At 43.1% G+C, this 16962-nt stretch overlaps 1 protein-coding gene across 5 annotated transcripts in view; it reads left to right on the top strand.

Moving 5' to 3' along the window:
• Positions 1–16537, top strand: part of ptbp1b (polypyrimidine tract binding protein 1b) — a 35090-nt gene extending 18553 nt beyond the window's left edge. For 4 of the 5 annotated variants that reach the window (XM_061888142.1, XM_061888143.1, XM_061888141.1 and 1 more), the window contains 10 exons: positions 6537–6890; positions 11591–11701; positions 11788–11968; positions 12038–12118; positions 14084–14208; positions 14344–14377; positions 14451–14543; positions 14605–14821; positions 14892–14969; positions 15042–16537. In XM_061888142.1, coding sequence (XP_061744126.1) covers positions 6537–6890; positions 11591–11701; positions 11788–11968; positions 12038–12118; positions 14084–14208; positions 14344–14377; positions 14451–14543; positions 14605–14821; positions 14892–14969; positions 15042–15174 — 1407 coding nt within the window. In that variant the 3' untranslated portion in view covers positions 15175–16537. The remainder of the gene's footprint in view (positions 1–6536; positions 6891–11590; positions 11702–11787; positions 11969–12037; positions 12119–14083; positions 14209–14343; positions 14378–14450; positions 14544–14604; positions 14822–14891; positions 14970–15041) is intronic. The other variant, XM_061888145.1, reaches the window with a different exon arrangement.
• Positions 16538–16962: the final 425 nt, after the last annotated feature.

Genomic DNA, 16962 nt, shown 5'->3' with positions numbered 1-16962 from the left:
ATAATGAACACCTCCCAGTCAACTACTAGTAACATCACTATGAGCCCATTGACCTTCTAGAAACAAGCGGCAGCTCAGCTTGCTCGCAGTCCTTGAGGTGAAGGCTTTGTAGCTGTTAGCGTAACGTTAGCTCATTGTGCGGTGTGTTACGGACAGCAAAGCCCTGTCTGTCTCAGAGAAAGACAAGCAATATTGACTTAGTTAAAAGCTAAGTTATTTCACTTGACTTTTTCTGTGTTGATTGAGCTGTGTTGAAGCAGCAAAAAACATTGTTTAATGAACAGTTTGTGTCTCTGAAAGTTGATATAAAGCAGTGGTTCTTAACCTTGTTGGAGGTACCAAACCCCACTCGTGTCATGTGCACATTCACCGAACCCTTTTTTAGTGAAAAATAAAAAATAAAAATTTTTCAAATTCAAGACAGTTATATATTTTTTTACTGGTGCACAAAATGAACTGTGCATGAACACAGTTCGTGAACTCCCAACAAATGACACACCAGCAAATCAGTGTGACTTCTGCTTTTGCCGTGTTCATAGTACGCCGATAGGGAGAAGTTTTTATTTACATGATGAGTCTGTTGTCCTTGACCTCCGGAGCAGAGGCTCTGCCAAACCCCTAGGGTTCGATCGAACCCAGGTTAAGAACCACTGATATAAAGCATCATAAAGCCTCCATGGTGTTCAGGGATTAATAGTCTCTTCTGTTGCTATTGTACTATTTGTTCAGATATAGTTACATTAATCATTAGTAATGTAGCAGCCTAGTTTTGAATGGCAGGTACCCTGCTATCACATGTCGATAAAAATATAACATTTACATAATAAAAATCAACTACAGGCTTCCCAAATGCTGTAATGAATTAAGCAGAGACTCCAAAAGGGACAAGCGGTAGAAGATGGATGGAGTTGAGCATATGTCAGCATGTGGCCCCACTTTTAACTTTTTTTTCCAAACATTTATTGTAAAGGCTCACTTACAATAAGTCATTAATTTGACTTTGTAAGTCATTATTTTAGTATCTCAGGTAACTAGGACTGTTTTGTTTTTACGGAAAAAATATCGAGATACATATGGTATATTGCCATTCAGCAAATTGAGCGGAAAACGCAACCAAAAGTTGTAGGCTTCTTCACGCGACGAATCCGGCCTACGTCACCACAGTCTGTAGACTATTGCTCCCAGCCTGTGGTAGTAGCGACGAGGTGGAGACACACCGAACCTTACACCCACCCACCCCCTTCCCCGGTCCCCTGTCCCCGGAGAGTCACCCCCTTAACTAACAAATTTTCTGGGGGAAACACTGACATTAATGTTTTTCATGCCTGCATTGGCCCCGTTTACACTGCACACCAAATGAGATTTTGTTGCCCTCAAGTAATAATAAATAATAATACGTTTTACTTATAAGGCGCCTTTCTGGAAACTCAAGGACACCATACAAAACAATAAAATCAATTGGATAAAAACAACAATGATCGGATTTACAATGAATAAGCAGTTAGGAATAGGTGTGTTTTGAGTCTTGATTTGAAGAAGGATATTGAGTCTTAAGTTATGAGTTGCAAAGATGAAGGGCAGAGTGGCTGAAAGTTCGGGCGCCCACGGTGGACAGTTTAAAAATAAAGGTACAGTGGGATGGATGGATTAAGATCTTAGGGAACGTGAAACATCTGATTTTTTTTTTTAATGCTCCAACGTGCTTCAAAACTGATCTTTTGGCATCAGTTTCAGGCTACATCAGGAGGTAGAGCTGAATCGGATATTTTCAAATGTGACTTCAGTCTAAACACAATGCGATGTGACCTGAATCTAATTTTTTCATCAGCTTTGGGCGAGCATTTGTGTGTGCTGAAAAGACGCAGTCGCCAGCTGAAATTTAATCAGAACACCCGGTTTCGTTTTCCATTTAAGCCTGCCAAAATTTCGGTGCATCACTGTCAGTAGTGCGCAAATAATAGGCTACATGAAACATATGAATATATATTTTGCTGCTGAAGAAATAGCAATTTTTGAAAGACCGGAATTGACACAGTGACATGTGAGTTTAAAAATAAAGCATACGTCGATCCACGCTGATGTCCGCTTCTTTACTTATGTTATTTTCATTTATTAATGCGCCCCCCCAACCAACTGTTACATCAGCCCAAGTAGAGAAACAAAAATAAAGAGACTGAGACACACACAAAGGAATCTAAAATAAACTTTAAGACTCACAATGAACACATGAATCCAAAGCCATCAGCGGTAAAGAGGTGACTTTTAAGCTGTGCTCTAAAAGAGTCCAGAGTGGTGGCGGACTTTATATTCAGAGGGAGCTTATTCCATAGCCTCGGTGCCATCACTGAGAAAGCACGGTCTCCCTTTGTCACAGGGTTTGACCTTGGGACCTTCAGGGCCATCTGGATGTCAGATCTAAGGCAGCGACCGAGCCTGGAGCTGGTAGGTTGGTCCAGGAGATCTTTGATGTAAGCTGGGGCGAGCCTATTGAAAGCCATTAAAAGATTACAACCCTCCCAAATATATTACACTATGTACATCCATTCATACATTATCACTTTCATTTACTTACACATAAAAAACATAAAAAAAACCCACACATTTTCATTGTTGCGACTTATTTATAACAATCTACAGTCTCCATTTAACCTAACATGCATATTGAACTTTAAATACTTTTTTCTTCTATTTTCACTCCTTGTTTTTTGTCCAGTGTCAACTCCCGTTTAGGTGCGCTACCTGCTGCAGTGGTCCTGACAGGCGTTTTAGATTTTTTTTTTTTAAATAAAGCCTAGGAACGTTTTTATATTTTAGATGTTGAACTTAACATGGGTGATGGCAAGTAAATAATAGACTATGTACAGTATATGAATTCATAGAATATATTACTTAAATGTGTTTTCATGTAAAAAAAATGTAATGTTTTAAGGTTAAAAGTCCATCCATTTTTCTACCGCTTGTCCCTTTTGGGTAGGCGGGGGCTCACTGGAGCCTATCTCAGCTGCATTCGGGCAGAAGGCGGGGTACACCCTGGACAAGTCGCCACCACATCACAGGGCCAACACCGATAGACAACATTCAAACTCACTCTAAGCAACTTATTTTGGAGGAGGTGGTGTGCCACAATTAAATACATGTATGGGAAACCCTGATATAACTTTAGAGCAAACAAGGGAAATTTAAGGGTCAGGGGGCTGCATGCGGCCACTTAAACTTTTCAATATTGGCCGCCGGACATTCCCCCCAATTTTTTTTTAGATCTTAAGATGGAAACTAGCTGCCATTATGATGTGCAGTGATGTTTTCAAGTTACCGTAAGTCTTGAACTATACAAAGTGTTTCAATGGATGGAATCTGCGCTTTTGCACGATATACTAGTTACTATGGTAATCTAATTAGTTACCGTGGTAATCTAAGTCACTGCAGCTCAGGCGAGGCACCGAGCAGTTTGGGTGGGGAGCGTTTCCACAGAATGTTTCATTGCGACCTGCCTGAAATGGGGGTGTCTGGGAGATTTTTACAATAAATTTCTAAAGCTCAGTGATATATCAAATTGTAGGTGGGATTCTTTTTTTTAACCCTTCGCGTTCATATTTCACTGCGTTTGTATTTTTGTTGCGTTTTCTTGATTTAAAATAATTCAGTTAAGATAATTAAGATAAAAGTTTAGTTAATTCTCGCCCGGAAAAGGGTGGAATGCCACCTCCGGGTTGGGGGGGAAACCCTGCCCCAAGTGGAAGATTTCAAGTACCCAGGAGTCTTGTTCACGAGTGGGGGAAGAGTGGATCGTGAGATCGACAGGCGGATCGGTGCGGCGTCTTCAGTAATGCGGACGTTGTACCGATCCGTTGTGGTGAAGAAGGAGCTGAGCCGGAATGCAAAGCTCTCAATTTACCGGTCGATCTACGTTCCCATCCTCACCTATGATCATGAGCTTTGGGTCATGACCGAAAGGATAAGATCACGGGTACAAGCGGCCGAAATGAGTTTCCTCCGCCGTGTGGCTGGGCTCTCCCTTAGAGATAAGGTGAGAAGCTCTGTCATCCGGGAGGAACTCAAAGTAAAGCCGCTGCTCCTTCACATCGAGAGGAGCCAGATGAGGTGGTTCGGGCATCTGGTCAGGATGCCACCCGAACGCCTCCCTAGGGTAGGAGGCCACGGGGGAGACCCAGGACACGTTGGGAAGACTATGTCTCCCGGCTGGCCTGGGAACGCCTCGGGATCCCCCGGGAAGAGCTAGACGAAGTGGCTGGGGAGAGGGAAGTCTGGGTTTCCCTGCTTAGGCTGTTGCCCCCGCGACCCGACCTCGGATAAGCGGAAGAAGATGGATGGACAGTTAAGAGGGGATGTGACGTTCATATGTTGTCAATATTCAGTGTGTCATCGTTCATAGTCAATATTGTAAATCCCACTTTCTTTATTTTTGTGCACTTTCTGGGGGTCTCATTCAGGAAAATACCATTCCCTTTTTTAAGGCGGTCTGTCAAAGTTTTTAGCATTCAATCAGACATTATTGTGAGGGATTGTTTTATTGTTCCTAAAAATAGATATACCGGCCCCCAGACACTTTTTTTTTTTCTCTCTAAATTTAGCCACACCTGCTTTAGAGCAGTGTTTCTCAAATCGGGGTACACGTACCCCTGGAGGTACTTGAAGGTATGCTAAGGGGTACGTGAGATTTTTAAAAAATGAGCAATTCAAAAATCCTTCATAAATATATTTATTGAATAATACTTCAACAAAATATGAATGCAAGTTCATAAACTGTTAAAAGAAATGCAACAATGCAATATTCATTGTTGACCGCTAGATTTCTTGTGGACATGTTCCATAAATATTGATGTTAAAGATTTCTTTTTTTGTGAAGAAATGTTTAGAATTAAGTTCATGAATCCAGATGGATCTCTATTACAATCCCCAAAGAGGGCACTTTATGTTAATGATTACTTCTATGTGTAGAAATCTTTATTTATAATTGAATCACTTGTTTATTTTTCAACAAGTTTTTTATTTTTATATCTTTTTTTCCAAATAGTTCAAGAAAGACCACTACAAATGAGCAATGTTTTGCTCTGATATACGATTTAATAAATCAGAAACTGATGACATAGCGCTGTATTTTACTTCATCTCTTTTTTTCAACCAAAAAGGCTTTGCTCTGATTAAGGGGTACTTGAATTTAAAAAAATTCACAAGGGGTACATCATTGAAAAAAGGTTGAGAACCACTGCTTTAGAGGATAACTGTATTTCATGTATCCAAGCATATTTTGGAACAAGCAATATGTTTGGTCATATACTGTATCCTGGTTACGCCTGTTGATTAATTCAAGCTGGAAGGCGGAAGTATCGTTCAAGAATGGAAAAAAAAAACGCTAATATTGAAAGTCCTTTGACTCTCAGGCCTCCCAATGGGGGCCCGCTCCACTATGAGAATCACTGGCAAAGATAGAATTTAAGATCACTTGCATCCATATGTGTCCTCGAACTAGCCCGTCGAGATCAACCGTGTACACCATGGGTGTCAAACTCTGGCCCGCCGTGTAATTTAATTTGGCCCTTGAGGCAATATCAATTTAGCATTAGATCTGGCCCGCCGGTGTTATACAGCGTCGGTGCCGCTATAACACCACATTCACCGCTAATACTCATACTTGCCAACCCTCCTAATTTTTCCGATAGACTCCCGAAGTTCAGTGCTCCTCCTGAAAATCTCCCAGGGCAACCATTCTCCCGAATTTCTACTGATTTCCACCTGGACAACTATATTGGGGGCGTGCATTTAGGCACTCTACAACCTGTCGTCACGTCCGCTTTTCCTCCATACTAACAGCGTGTCACATAATATTTGTGGCTTTTGCACACACACACATGCACAAGTGAATGCAAGGCATACTTGGTCAACAGCCATACAGGTCACACTGAGGGTGGCCGTATAAACAACTTTAGCACTGTTACAAATATGCGCCACGCTGTGAACCCACACCAAACAAGAATGACAAACACATTTCGGGTGAACATCTGCACCGTAACACAACAGAACAAATACCCAGAAACCCTTGCAGCACTAACTCTTCCGGGAAACTTCCAGCAAACTGACCAATAATTTACGTTTTATTCATGCATTTTCTCTTGCTACTTCAAGGCTTTAATGTTTGGTTCATTCATTATTGTTATTTTATTTTCAAATTTATTATTAGCCTTTGGAAAAAATTTGATATTTACCTCGGGAGATTGCAAATAGAAAAAAAGACATAAAATGTTTATTAAAATTTTATTTGATATGCCATTGATATTCTTTTAATTATTATTATTATTATTTGAAACTGGATTTTGCATGTCACTAAAGTTATATAAGCCTTGCTTGTTCAATATTTAATGCAGAACTTGTTTGGGTCCTTATTAAAAGGTTAATTTGTTCAACCTTGGCCCGCGGCTTTGTTCTTTTTAAAATTTTGGCCCACTCTGTATTTGAGTTTGACACCGCTGGTGTACACGGTGAAAATATTTTGACTTGTCCTCGTGTCGTTATTTCAGGCTTTTTTAGAGATGCACTCAGTGGAAGCAGCAGATCATATGGTGACCTACTACTCGTCAATGCTGCCTTTCATCAGGAACCATCCTGTCTACGTCCAGTTCTCCAACCACAAGGAACTGAAGACGGACCACTCCCCGAACCAGGTGGTAACACAGCTGTTTGCTTTTTTGGCTGCCGTTGACACGCACTCAAAGAAAATCTTCCTCTTGTTCTCCCCACTTCAGAGGGCTCAGGCGGCTTTTCGAGCCCTCAGCACATCCATTGTGGACCTGTCTGGAGTGCAACCTAGTGCCGTGCTGCGTGTGGTGGTGGAGAACCTGCTGTATCCTGTCAGTCTTGACGCCCTTTGTCAGGTGCGTAGCAGCTAGCTTAGCTTGTGTCCGTGTAGGGCTGGGCGATACGGCTTTTAATTAATGTCTCGATATTTTTAGGCCATGTCACGATACATGGTATATATTTCGATATTTTGCCTTAGCCTTGAATGAATACTTGATGCATATAATCACAGCAGTGGGGCGGCATAGCTCGGTTGGTAGAGTGGGCGTGCCAGCAACTTGTGGGTTGCAGGTTCGATTCCCACTTGTGCCATCCTAGTTACTGTCGTTGTGTCCTTGGGCAATACACTTTACACACCTGCTCCCAGTGCCACCCACACTGGTTTAAATGTAACTTAGATATTGGGTGTCACTATGTAAAGCTCTTTGAGTCACTTGAGAAAAGCACTATATAAATATAATTCACTTCATTTCACAGTGTGATGATTCTATGCGTCTACATTAAAACATTCTACTTCATACTTCATTAATATATGCTTATTTTAAAGGCCTACTGAAATTAGATGTTCTTATTCAAACGGGGATAGCAGATCCATTCTATGTGTCATACTTGATCATTTCGCGATATTGCCATATTTTTGCTGAAAGGATTTAGTAGAGGACATCGACGATAAAGTTCGCATCTTTTAGTCGCTAATAAAAAAGCCTTTCATTTACCGGAAGTCGCGGACGATGACGTCGCAAGGGTGAGGGCTCCTCACATATTCACATTGTTTTTAATGTGAGCCTCCAGCAGCAAGAGCTATTCGGACCGAGAAAACGACAATTTCCCAATTAATGTGAGCGAGGATGAAAGATTCGTGGATGATTATATTGATAGCAAAGGACTAGAAAAAAAAAAAAAAGGAGATTGCATTGGGACGGATTCAGATGTTTTTAGACACATTTACTAGGATAATTCTGGGAAATCCCTTATCTTTCTATTGTGTTGCTAGTGTTTTAGTGAGATTAAATAGTACCTGATAGTCGGAGGGGTTTGTCCACGGGTGTCTTGACGCCAGTCTCTGATGGAAGTCGACGGCAGCTGCATGGACGGCGCAAGCTCAGCCGGTAAGAGACAACTTTGTACCACAATTTTCTCACCGAAACCTGCCGGTTGACCAATGGTCGGGAACCATGTTCGCTTGACCGCTCTGATCCATAGTAAAGCTTCACCTCCGGGAATTTTAAACAAGGAAACACCTTGTTTGTGTGACTAAAGGCTAAAGCTTCCCACCTCCATCTTTCTACTTTGACTTCTCCATTATTAATTGAACAAATTGCAAAAGATTCAGCAACACAGATGTCCAGAATACTGTGTAATTGCGCCATGAAAAGAGACGACTTTTAGCCGCAAATGGTGCTGCGCTAATATGTCCCCTGCAACTCGTGACGTCACGCGCACGCGTCATCATTCCGCGACGTTTTCAACAAGAAACTCCGCGGAAAATTTATAATTGTAATTTAGTAAACTAAACCGGCCGTATTGGCATGTGTTGCAATGTTAATATTTCATCATTGATATATAAACTATCAGACTGCGTGGTCGGTAGTAGTGGGTTTCAGTAGGCCTTTAAACTTTCATGCAGAGAGGGAAATCACAACTAAGTCAATTGACCAAAACTGTATTTATTAAGCAGTGGCACAAACATTCATGTCATTTTAATATTGTCAGAGACCTTTTGAAACAAGCCTTTAGTGCACTTTTGTGCGTGATTGATTGATTGAGACTTTTATTGGTAGATTGCATAGTACAGTACATATTCCGTACAATTGACCACTAAATGGTAACACCCCAATAAGTTTTTCAACTTGTTTAAGTCGGGGTCCACACTAATCAATTAATGGTACAAATATATACTATCAGCATAATACAGTCATCACACAAGTTAATAATCAGAGTATATACATTGAATTATTTATAATATTTACAAACTGGGGGGTGGGATGTGGAGCTGGTTGGGGCGGGGGGGTTAGCTTTGGTTGATATCAGCACTTCAGTCATCAACAATAATATCTGAGAAATGGACATTGAAACAGTGTAGGTCTGACTTCATAGGATATGTACAGCGAGCAGTGAACATAGTGAGCTCATAAAGCGTAAGAACGAGTATATACATTTGATTATTTACAATCCGGGGAGGTGGGTTGTGGTGGGGGGAGGTTGTTAGTCTAGGGTTGTAGTTGCCTGGAGGTGTTCTTTTAGTGCGGTTTTGAAGGAGGGTAGAGATGCAATGGATTTTATTTTTTCACTAAGATGACATATCAAAACAACACTAAATCAAAGTGCACTTTTTGGACAGAAGGCCACTACAATAGTTTCCATCCATCCATTTTCTACCGCTTATTCCCTTTGGGGTCGCGGGGGGCGCTGGTGCCTATCTCAGCTACAGTCGGGCGGAAAGCGACGCACACCCTGGACAAGTCGCCACCTCATCACAGGGCCAACACAGATAGACAGACAACATTCACACTCACATTCACACACTAGGGCCAATTTAGTGTTGCCAATCAATGACTCGAATCAAACATCAGTAAATCCAACTGGCCCTTTCAAGTTTGGGAACGGCTGTAAAAAAACCTGAAGAACTTGTAGCACATGGTACCACACCTCTGCGCAGCGAGCCCATGGTACAGTCCCTGATTTGGACGTCTATAAAACAAATAAAGTGCACTTTTGTGCATGATGTCACACAAGATATTTCAATAAGTGTCAAATGAAAATGAGCTGCATAATAGGAAATCAAATAGTATATGTCCTTCTCTATGTGGTGGGTTCCTGCAGACGTTATCTCCTTCTGTTTACTATTTTTTTTTATACGGCGTTGATCTGGAAATAGTTTTGTTGATGTGGCACCGAACAGAGATGTTGACATACTGAGTTTCAAGCACTCCTCATTCTCTAGCAGGTGACTTTTCAAATGATGCTACATTAGCAGTGCTGCTACTTTATCCAGCAACGCTTTTGCCGCATAATTGTTCAACATATTCCCGCTTGAAGCCAAACCACCGCCAGACGACGGACCCCGTGCTTTTTTTCTTGGGAATTAAGTCTTCCTTCATTTATTACCAGATTCGCACCTTCTCTCTCTCATATTACCACCTGCACCTCACCGTTAGCATAACAGCTAACGTTACCATGTCGCTACTTGTCTGTTCCGCGGGAGCGTGTGACGTTGCACACGTGACGTATGTAAGAAGGTGCGCTTGCTTTAAAGGGTAACATTATCACAATTTCAGAAGGGTTTAAACCAATAAAAATCAGTTCCCAGTGGCTTATTTTATTTTTCAAAGTTTTTTTCAAAATTTTACCCGTCCCGGAATATCCCTAAAAAAAGCTTTAAATTGCTTGATTTTCGCTATTTGCTTACGCCACTGTCTATTTCCCTGTGACGTCACATAGCGATTCCAATACAAACAACAGCGAATAGCACAGCAAGATATAGCGACATTAGCTCGGATTCAGACTCAGATTTCAGCGGCTTAAGCGATTCAACAGATTACACATGTATTGAAACAGATGGTTGCAGTATGGAGGCAGATAGTGAAAACGAAATTGAAGAAGAAACTGAAGCTATTGAGCTAATAGCTATTGACGCTATTCGGCCATGCATGTCTGTGTTAGCATCGCCGGTAAAATTTGCAGACCAACCGATCAGGGCTTTCGCATTGACACTGGATCAACTTAAATCCGTCGATTGGTAAGTGTTTGTTTCGCATTAAATGTGGGTGGAAGGAAACGCTGGATGTAAATATAGTTTCAAATGTACATACAGGTAGCCTAAATAGCATGTTAGCATCAATTAGCTGGCAGTCATGCCGCAACCAAATATGTCTGATTAGCACATAAGTCAACAACATCAACAAAACTCACCTTTGTGATTTCGTTGACTTCATCGTTGGGAATGCATCTGCTTTGAGTGTCGCAGGATATCCAGACATTCTTGTCATCTCTGTGCCATCTCTGTCGTAGCATCGCCGGTAAAAACCAAACGAGGGACTTTCGCATCTCTTGACACTGGAGCAACTTAAATCTGTCGATTGCTAAGTGTTTGTTTGGCATTAAATGTGGGTGGAGGGAAAGGCTGGTTGTAAATATAGCTACAAATGAGGCATAATGCTGCAATATGTACACACAGCTAGCCTAAATAGCATGTTGGCATCGATTAGCATGCCGTGCTAATCGATGCACATCCTACGTAAATCAACTTGAATCCGTCCCTGATCGTGTTGTTACACCCTCCGACAACACACCAACGAGGCATGATGTCTCCAAGGTATCGGAAAACAGTCGAAAAAACGTAAAATAACAGAGCTGATTTGACTCTGCGTGTGATGTGGTAGGGAAAAATGGCGTTGAGTACCGATGTGACGTCGTCGCTCAGAGAGGGATGAACAGAAAGGCATTTAATTCGCCAAAATTCACCCATTTAGGGTTCGGAAATCGCTTAAAAAAATATATGGTCCTTTTTCTGCAACATCAAGGTATATATTGACGCTTACATAGATCTGGTGAGAAGGTTCCCCTTTAAATCTCTGTGAGAAGGGGAGACAACAAAGAGTGGGAAACGCATGCAGCTAAAAACAACTGTGTGAGAACATATACTGGAATATCAGGATATAGTCATTTTCTGTATCGCCCAGAGACAAACCCGCGATATATCGAATATATACAAATATCGCCCATCCCTACGATATACCATTCAACCCTAATGTGAGGTGTTCAACTGTGTCCCCAGATCTTCTCCAAGTTTGGCACCGTGCTCAGGATTATCATCTTTACCAAGAATGGCCAGTTTCAGGCTCTCCTGCAGTACCCTGACGCATCTAACGCGTACAACGCTAAAGTGGTAGGTCCAACCCCGCCGCTGGTGGAACACCGCACGTAGTATCGCCCCAACCCCCCCCTCGTCATGGCAACCGCCTTGCCTTCCAGTCCCTGGACGGTCAGAACATCTACAACGGCTGCTGCACTCTGAAGATCAGCTTCTCCAAGCTGAGCAGCCTCAACGTCAAATTCAACAACGAGAAGAGCCGCGACTTCACCCGACCGGACCTCCCCAGCGGAGACAACCAGGGCATCATGGAGCACAACCCCATGGCGGCCGCCGCCTTCAGTAAGCAACACACACCTGTAGATATAGATACACGCGTGTGGTACTAACATCCATGTCGCCCGTGTGCAGCTCCAGCAGGGATCATCTCAGCCGCGCCCTACTCGGCGTCGCCCCATAACTACCCCCACGCCTTCACTCTCCAGCCTGCCGGTCAGTGTCCTGTTTCTTTCAAAATAAGAGACGGTCGATGTTGTCAGTGGATCCATGTGTAATAGTGTTGTCCTGATACCAATTTTTTGCTACCGGTACCAAAATGTATTTAAATACTTTTCGGTGCTTTTCGATACTTTTCTAGATAAAGGGCTCCACAAAAATGGCGGCATTGGCTTTGTTTTAGCAAAAAAGTCTTACAACATATTAAAGATATGTTTCTTATTGCAATTTTGTCCTTACATAAAATAGTGAACTTGTCTTTTATTAGTAAGTAAACAAACAAAGGCTCGTAATTATTCTGCTGAGGTATGCAGTAACTTATAATGTCGTCTTCCATTCTATTATTTTGTCACCATTATAAAGAACAAGCTGTAAAAATGTATTAATCTACTTGTTCACTTACTGTTAATATCTGCTTATTTTCCGTTTAAACATGTTCTATCTACACTTCTGTTCAAATGTAATAATCACTTATTCTTCTGTTTGATACTTTATATTAGTTTTGGATAGAGGTGTCCTATAATGGCTGTTTTGCCGATATTCAACTCTTAATTACCGATTCCGATACCAACCATATATAAAGTCGTGGAATTAACACATTATTTTGGCTAATTTTGTTGTGACACCCCGCTGAATACATCAAACAATGTAACAAAGTTTTTTCCAATATAAATCAACTCAAGTTATGGAAAAAAATGCCAACATGACACTGCTATATTTATTATTGAAGTCACAAAGTGCATTATTTTTTTTTAACATGCCTCAAAACAGCAGCTTAGAATTTGGGACATGCTCACTCTGAGAGAGCATGAGGAGGTTAAGGTGTGGGGTGGGAGGTGTATATTGTACCGTCCCGGAAGAGTTAGTGCTGCAAGGGGTTCTGGGTATTTGTTATGTTGTGTTACGGTGTGGATGTTCTCCCAAAATTGTGTCATTCTTGTTTGGTGTGGGTTCACTGTGTGGCGCATATTTTTAACTGTGTTAACAGTGTGACCTGTATGGCTGTTGACCAAGTATGAGTTGCATTCACGTGTGTGTGTGTGTGTGTGTGTGTGTGTGTGTGTGTGTGTGTGTGTGTGTGTGTGTGTGTGTGTGTGTGTGTGTGTGTGTGTGTGAGAGAAAAGCCATAGATATTATGTAATTGGGCCTTTAAGGTTTATTGGCGCCCTGTACGTCTCCCTATGTCCGTGTGCCACTTCCTACAGCGGCGTTTTAAAAAGTCATCAATTTTACTTTTTGAAACCGATACCGATAATTTCCGATATTACATGTTAAAGCATTTATCGGCCAATAATATCGGACATCTGTAGTTTTGGATGTTACCACAAATTTAGGTATCAATCCGATACCAAGTAGTTACAGGATCATGCATTGGTCATATTCAAAGTCTTCATGTGTCCAGGGACATATTTCCTGAGTTTATAGACTTAATATGAATATTTTTAAAACGAAAAAAGATTTTGTGACACTAAAAAATAAGGACGTAATCATAGTGTTACCGATACGGTGCATCACTTGTCAGTGGTGTGCAAAAAACAGGCTAGCTCTGGGGCTTTGTGGTTAGTGTCCACCCTGAGACTTGGAGGTTGTGAGTCATACCAAAGACTACAAAAAAATGGCACCCATTACTTCCCTGCTTGGCACTCAGCATCAAGGGTTGGAATTGGGGGTTACATCACCAAAATGATTCCCGAGCGCGGCACGCTGCTGCTCACTGCTCCCCTCACCTCCTCGGGGGTGAACATGGGTATGGGTCAAATGCAGAGGACAAATTCCACCACACCCAGTGTGTGTGTGTGACTTTCGTTGGGTCTTTAACTTATATGTAATACATGAATATATATTTTGATGCAGAAGAAAAGGTAATTGTTGATACTTTTTTAGAGGCGGTATGGTACCGAATATGATTCACAAGTACTGTATACAACCCTAGCGTGTAACATGTTTGACTTGTCCTATCAGGGATGACAGTCCCCTCCATGCCAGGAACGCTGGCGTCCATGTCTCTTCCGGGGACCACCAGGCTTGCATTCCCCCCGAGCCCTGCTGGACACTGTGTCCTGCTGGTCAGCAACCTCAACGCCGACGTGAGTGCGCACACACACGCGATGTCCAGTTCACATGAGCCGCCCCCTCCTCATATGTTTCTCTCGCGTTGCCACGGGAACGTCTGCAACCCTGCCGCCTTTCCTCGTCGTGTCCCCCCCCTGCTGTCTTTCCAGATGGTCACGCCCCACTGCCTGTTTATCCTTTTCGGTACGTCACCGCCAGCATCTCGCGGCCGTCTCATTGAAATTGCGTGTTGAGCGTGTGCTTGGCGTGTCCTCAGGTGTTTACGGCGACGTGATGAGAGTGAAGATCCTGTTCAACAAGAAGGACAACGCTCTGGTTCAGATGGCCGACGCCACGCAGGCCGAGCTAGGTAAGGCCCCGCCTTCATCACGCCTCGACCCGGGTGTCGTAACCCCTCCCACTCCCGGCAGCCATGTATCACCTAAACGGCCAGCGGCTGCACGGGAAGCCCCTGCGCGTCATGCCGTCCAAGCACGCCAGCGTTGCGCTGCCGCGTGAAGGCCACGAGGACCAGGGCCTGACCAAAGACTTCAGCTCCTCGCCTCTGCACCGCTTCAAGAAGCCCGGCTCCAAAAACTACACCAACATCTTCCCGCCCTCCGCCACGCTCCACCTCTCCAACATCCCGTGAGTTCCTGTCCGCCGCCTCTGCCGCTCTAACCTCTGACCCCCCCGCGCTCTCTCCGTGCGCCCGCAGACCCTCCGTGCTCGAAGACGACCTCAAGGTGCTTTTCTCCAGCTGCGGGGCGAAGGTCAACGCCTTCAAGTTCTTTCAGTAAGTTGCCCTCGAGCCGCCCTGGTTTTAGTCGAGACACACGCTGCCATTTGCGCCCCTCCGCCCCCGCAGGAAGGACCACAAGATGGCGCTGATCCAGATGGCCTCGGTAGACCAGGCCATCGAGTCCCTCATCCAGTTCCACAACCACGACCTGGGAGACCACCACCACCTGAGAGTGTCCTTCTCCAAGTCGGCCATCTGACCACTTTGCCTATGACCTTTGACCCCTTGTTGATGATACCCGCGGCCTTAAGCTCCTCCTCCATCCTGCTTTAGTCTGCTGGACTCCTTTGGCCACGCCCCTTATTTGGGACGGCCTTTTCTGGCCTTTTTTGGCCTGTGTTCAGGTGACGGTGGTGCCTTACTATTATCACTATTATTATTATTACTACTACTACTACTATTATTACTATTATTATTGTTATCATTAATGTTGTTCTTGCTGTCGATCCGTCAGTTGGTTTACACTTCCCCGCCCCTCTTCTCGGCTTTTCATCGATTTCGCAATCACGACTGCATATTTGGGTAATCTTTACATCTATGGCGCAATCACAACGGCACATTTGAGCAATATTTGACGACACGTTTCCTGCTCTCGGTCGCCTCGTACAATCACCTTTTGTCGTCCTGAACCAAAAAGGAGGGAAAAAAAAATAAAAAGCCTCCGTGCAACACTACATTCCAATCTAAGTCGTGAAAGCCGGGAATCTGCGTTACGCTGAATGCGCGCGCTCACAGTAATGGAAGGAGGCGGTTTAAAAAAAAAAACATGTCTTTAAAGGTTTCTGGCCCGATTCTCATCGTTGTGCAATCATCTAGCATCGTAGCATTTGTATGGCTAATCTTGTTAGCATGTTGACAGTGTGGGCTTTACCATACCGATTTATTAACTCTGCTCCTATACTGTTTTATTTAGTAGTCGTGTGCAATGCTAATGCTAAATGTTTGCTAGCATAGCTAACATGAGTTATTTACTAGAATGTGAGCTAACCTGTTTTTAAATATTTACACCAGTTGCAAAACATGTTTGCTGATACTGTATGCTTACTAGCATGCTGGTTAATGTTTCTGATACTGTACGCTTATTAGAATGCTGGCTAATGTGGCGAGTACTGTTTTTTTTTTTAATGCTTTAAGTACATATTTTTTTTTTTTTTAGCAGGCATAATGATGCTTCTCGATGTTTGCCACATGATGAGTGTCTTATCAGCGCCTCATGAGGAACCTTTTTGATTGATACCAAATGACTTCATTCAGGAGAGTAAAATTGATTGTAGACCGGTTTTGCGTGCCAGTCACACGTGGCCGCGACTTCCCAACATTCCTTAATGTTGCACTGATTACTCTTACGTCAAAACTGTTCTTCAAAGTCATTTTCCCAGCTGACTTGAACGCATCACACGAGAAGCAGGACTGGGCTGGTTGTGGGATGGGAGTTTATTAAGTGTACATAGGTGTTTTATACCACAGGTTGGTGTTTTTTTATTAGTTTTATTTTATTTGATCCGAGTGTGTCACTCGTCAACCAACACCCAACATTAAATGAAATGAGTTTTTATTTAAAAGTGTCTAATTGTTTGTGTTTCTCCAATAAGAGATTTTTTCCCCCCCCTGCTTGCAGTTATGCTGTTTAAACAGCAGGTGGCAGTGGATGAATAGATCTTCCAGCTGATAGGACCTGGCTGTGGAGTGACTTCAACAACGGCTGACAGTTGTCAGAATGTTAGGGGTCAGAGGTCAGTGAAGGCTGTTTGTGGACCCAGGAACATGTTTACTGAGGGGTCAGGTAGAATGAGTTAAAGTACCAATGATTGTCACACACACTCTAGGTGTGGCGAAATTATTCTCTGCATTTGACCCATCACCCTTGATCACCCCCTGGGAGGTGAGGGGAGCAGTGGGCAGCAGCGGTGCCGCGCCCGGGAATCGTAACCAATCATAACCCCCAATTCCAACCCTTGATGCTGAGTGCCAAGCAGGGAGGTAATGG

The sequence above is a fragment of the Nerophis ophidion genome, linkage group LG26 (assembly GCF_033978795.1).
Source record: "Nerophis ophidion isolate RoL-2023_Sa linkage group LG26, RoL_Noph_v1.0, whole genome shotgun sequence".
Lineage (NCBI taxonomy): Eukaryota > Metazoa > Chordata > Actinopteri > Syngnathiformes > Syngnathidae > Nerophis > Nerophis ophidion.
This window is presented reverse-complemented; position numbering and strand designations above follow the sequence as displayed.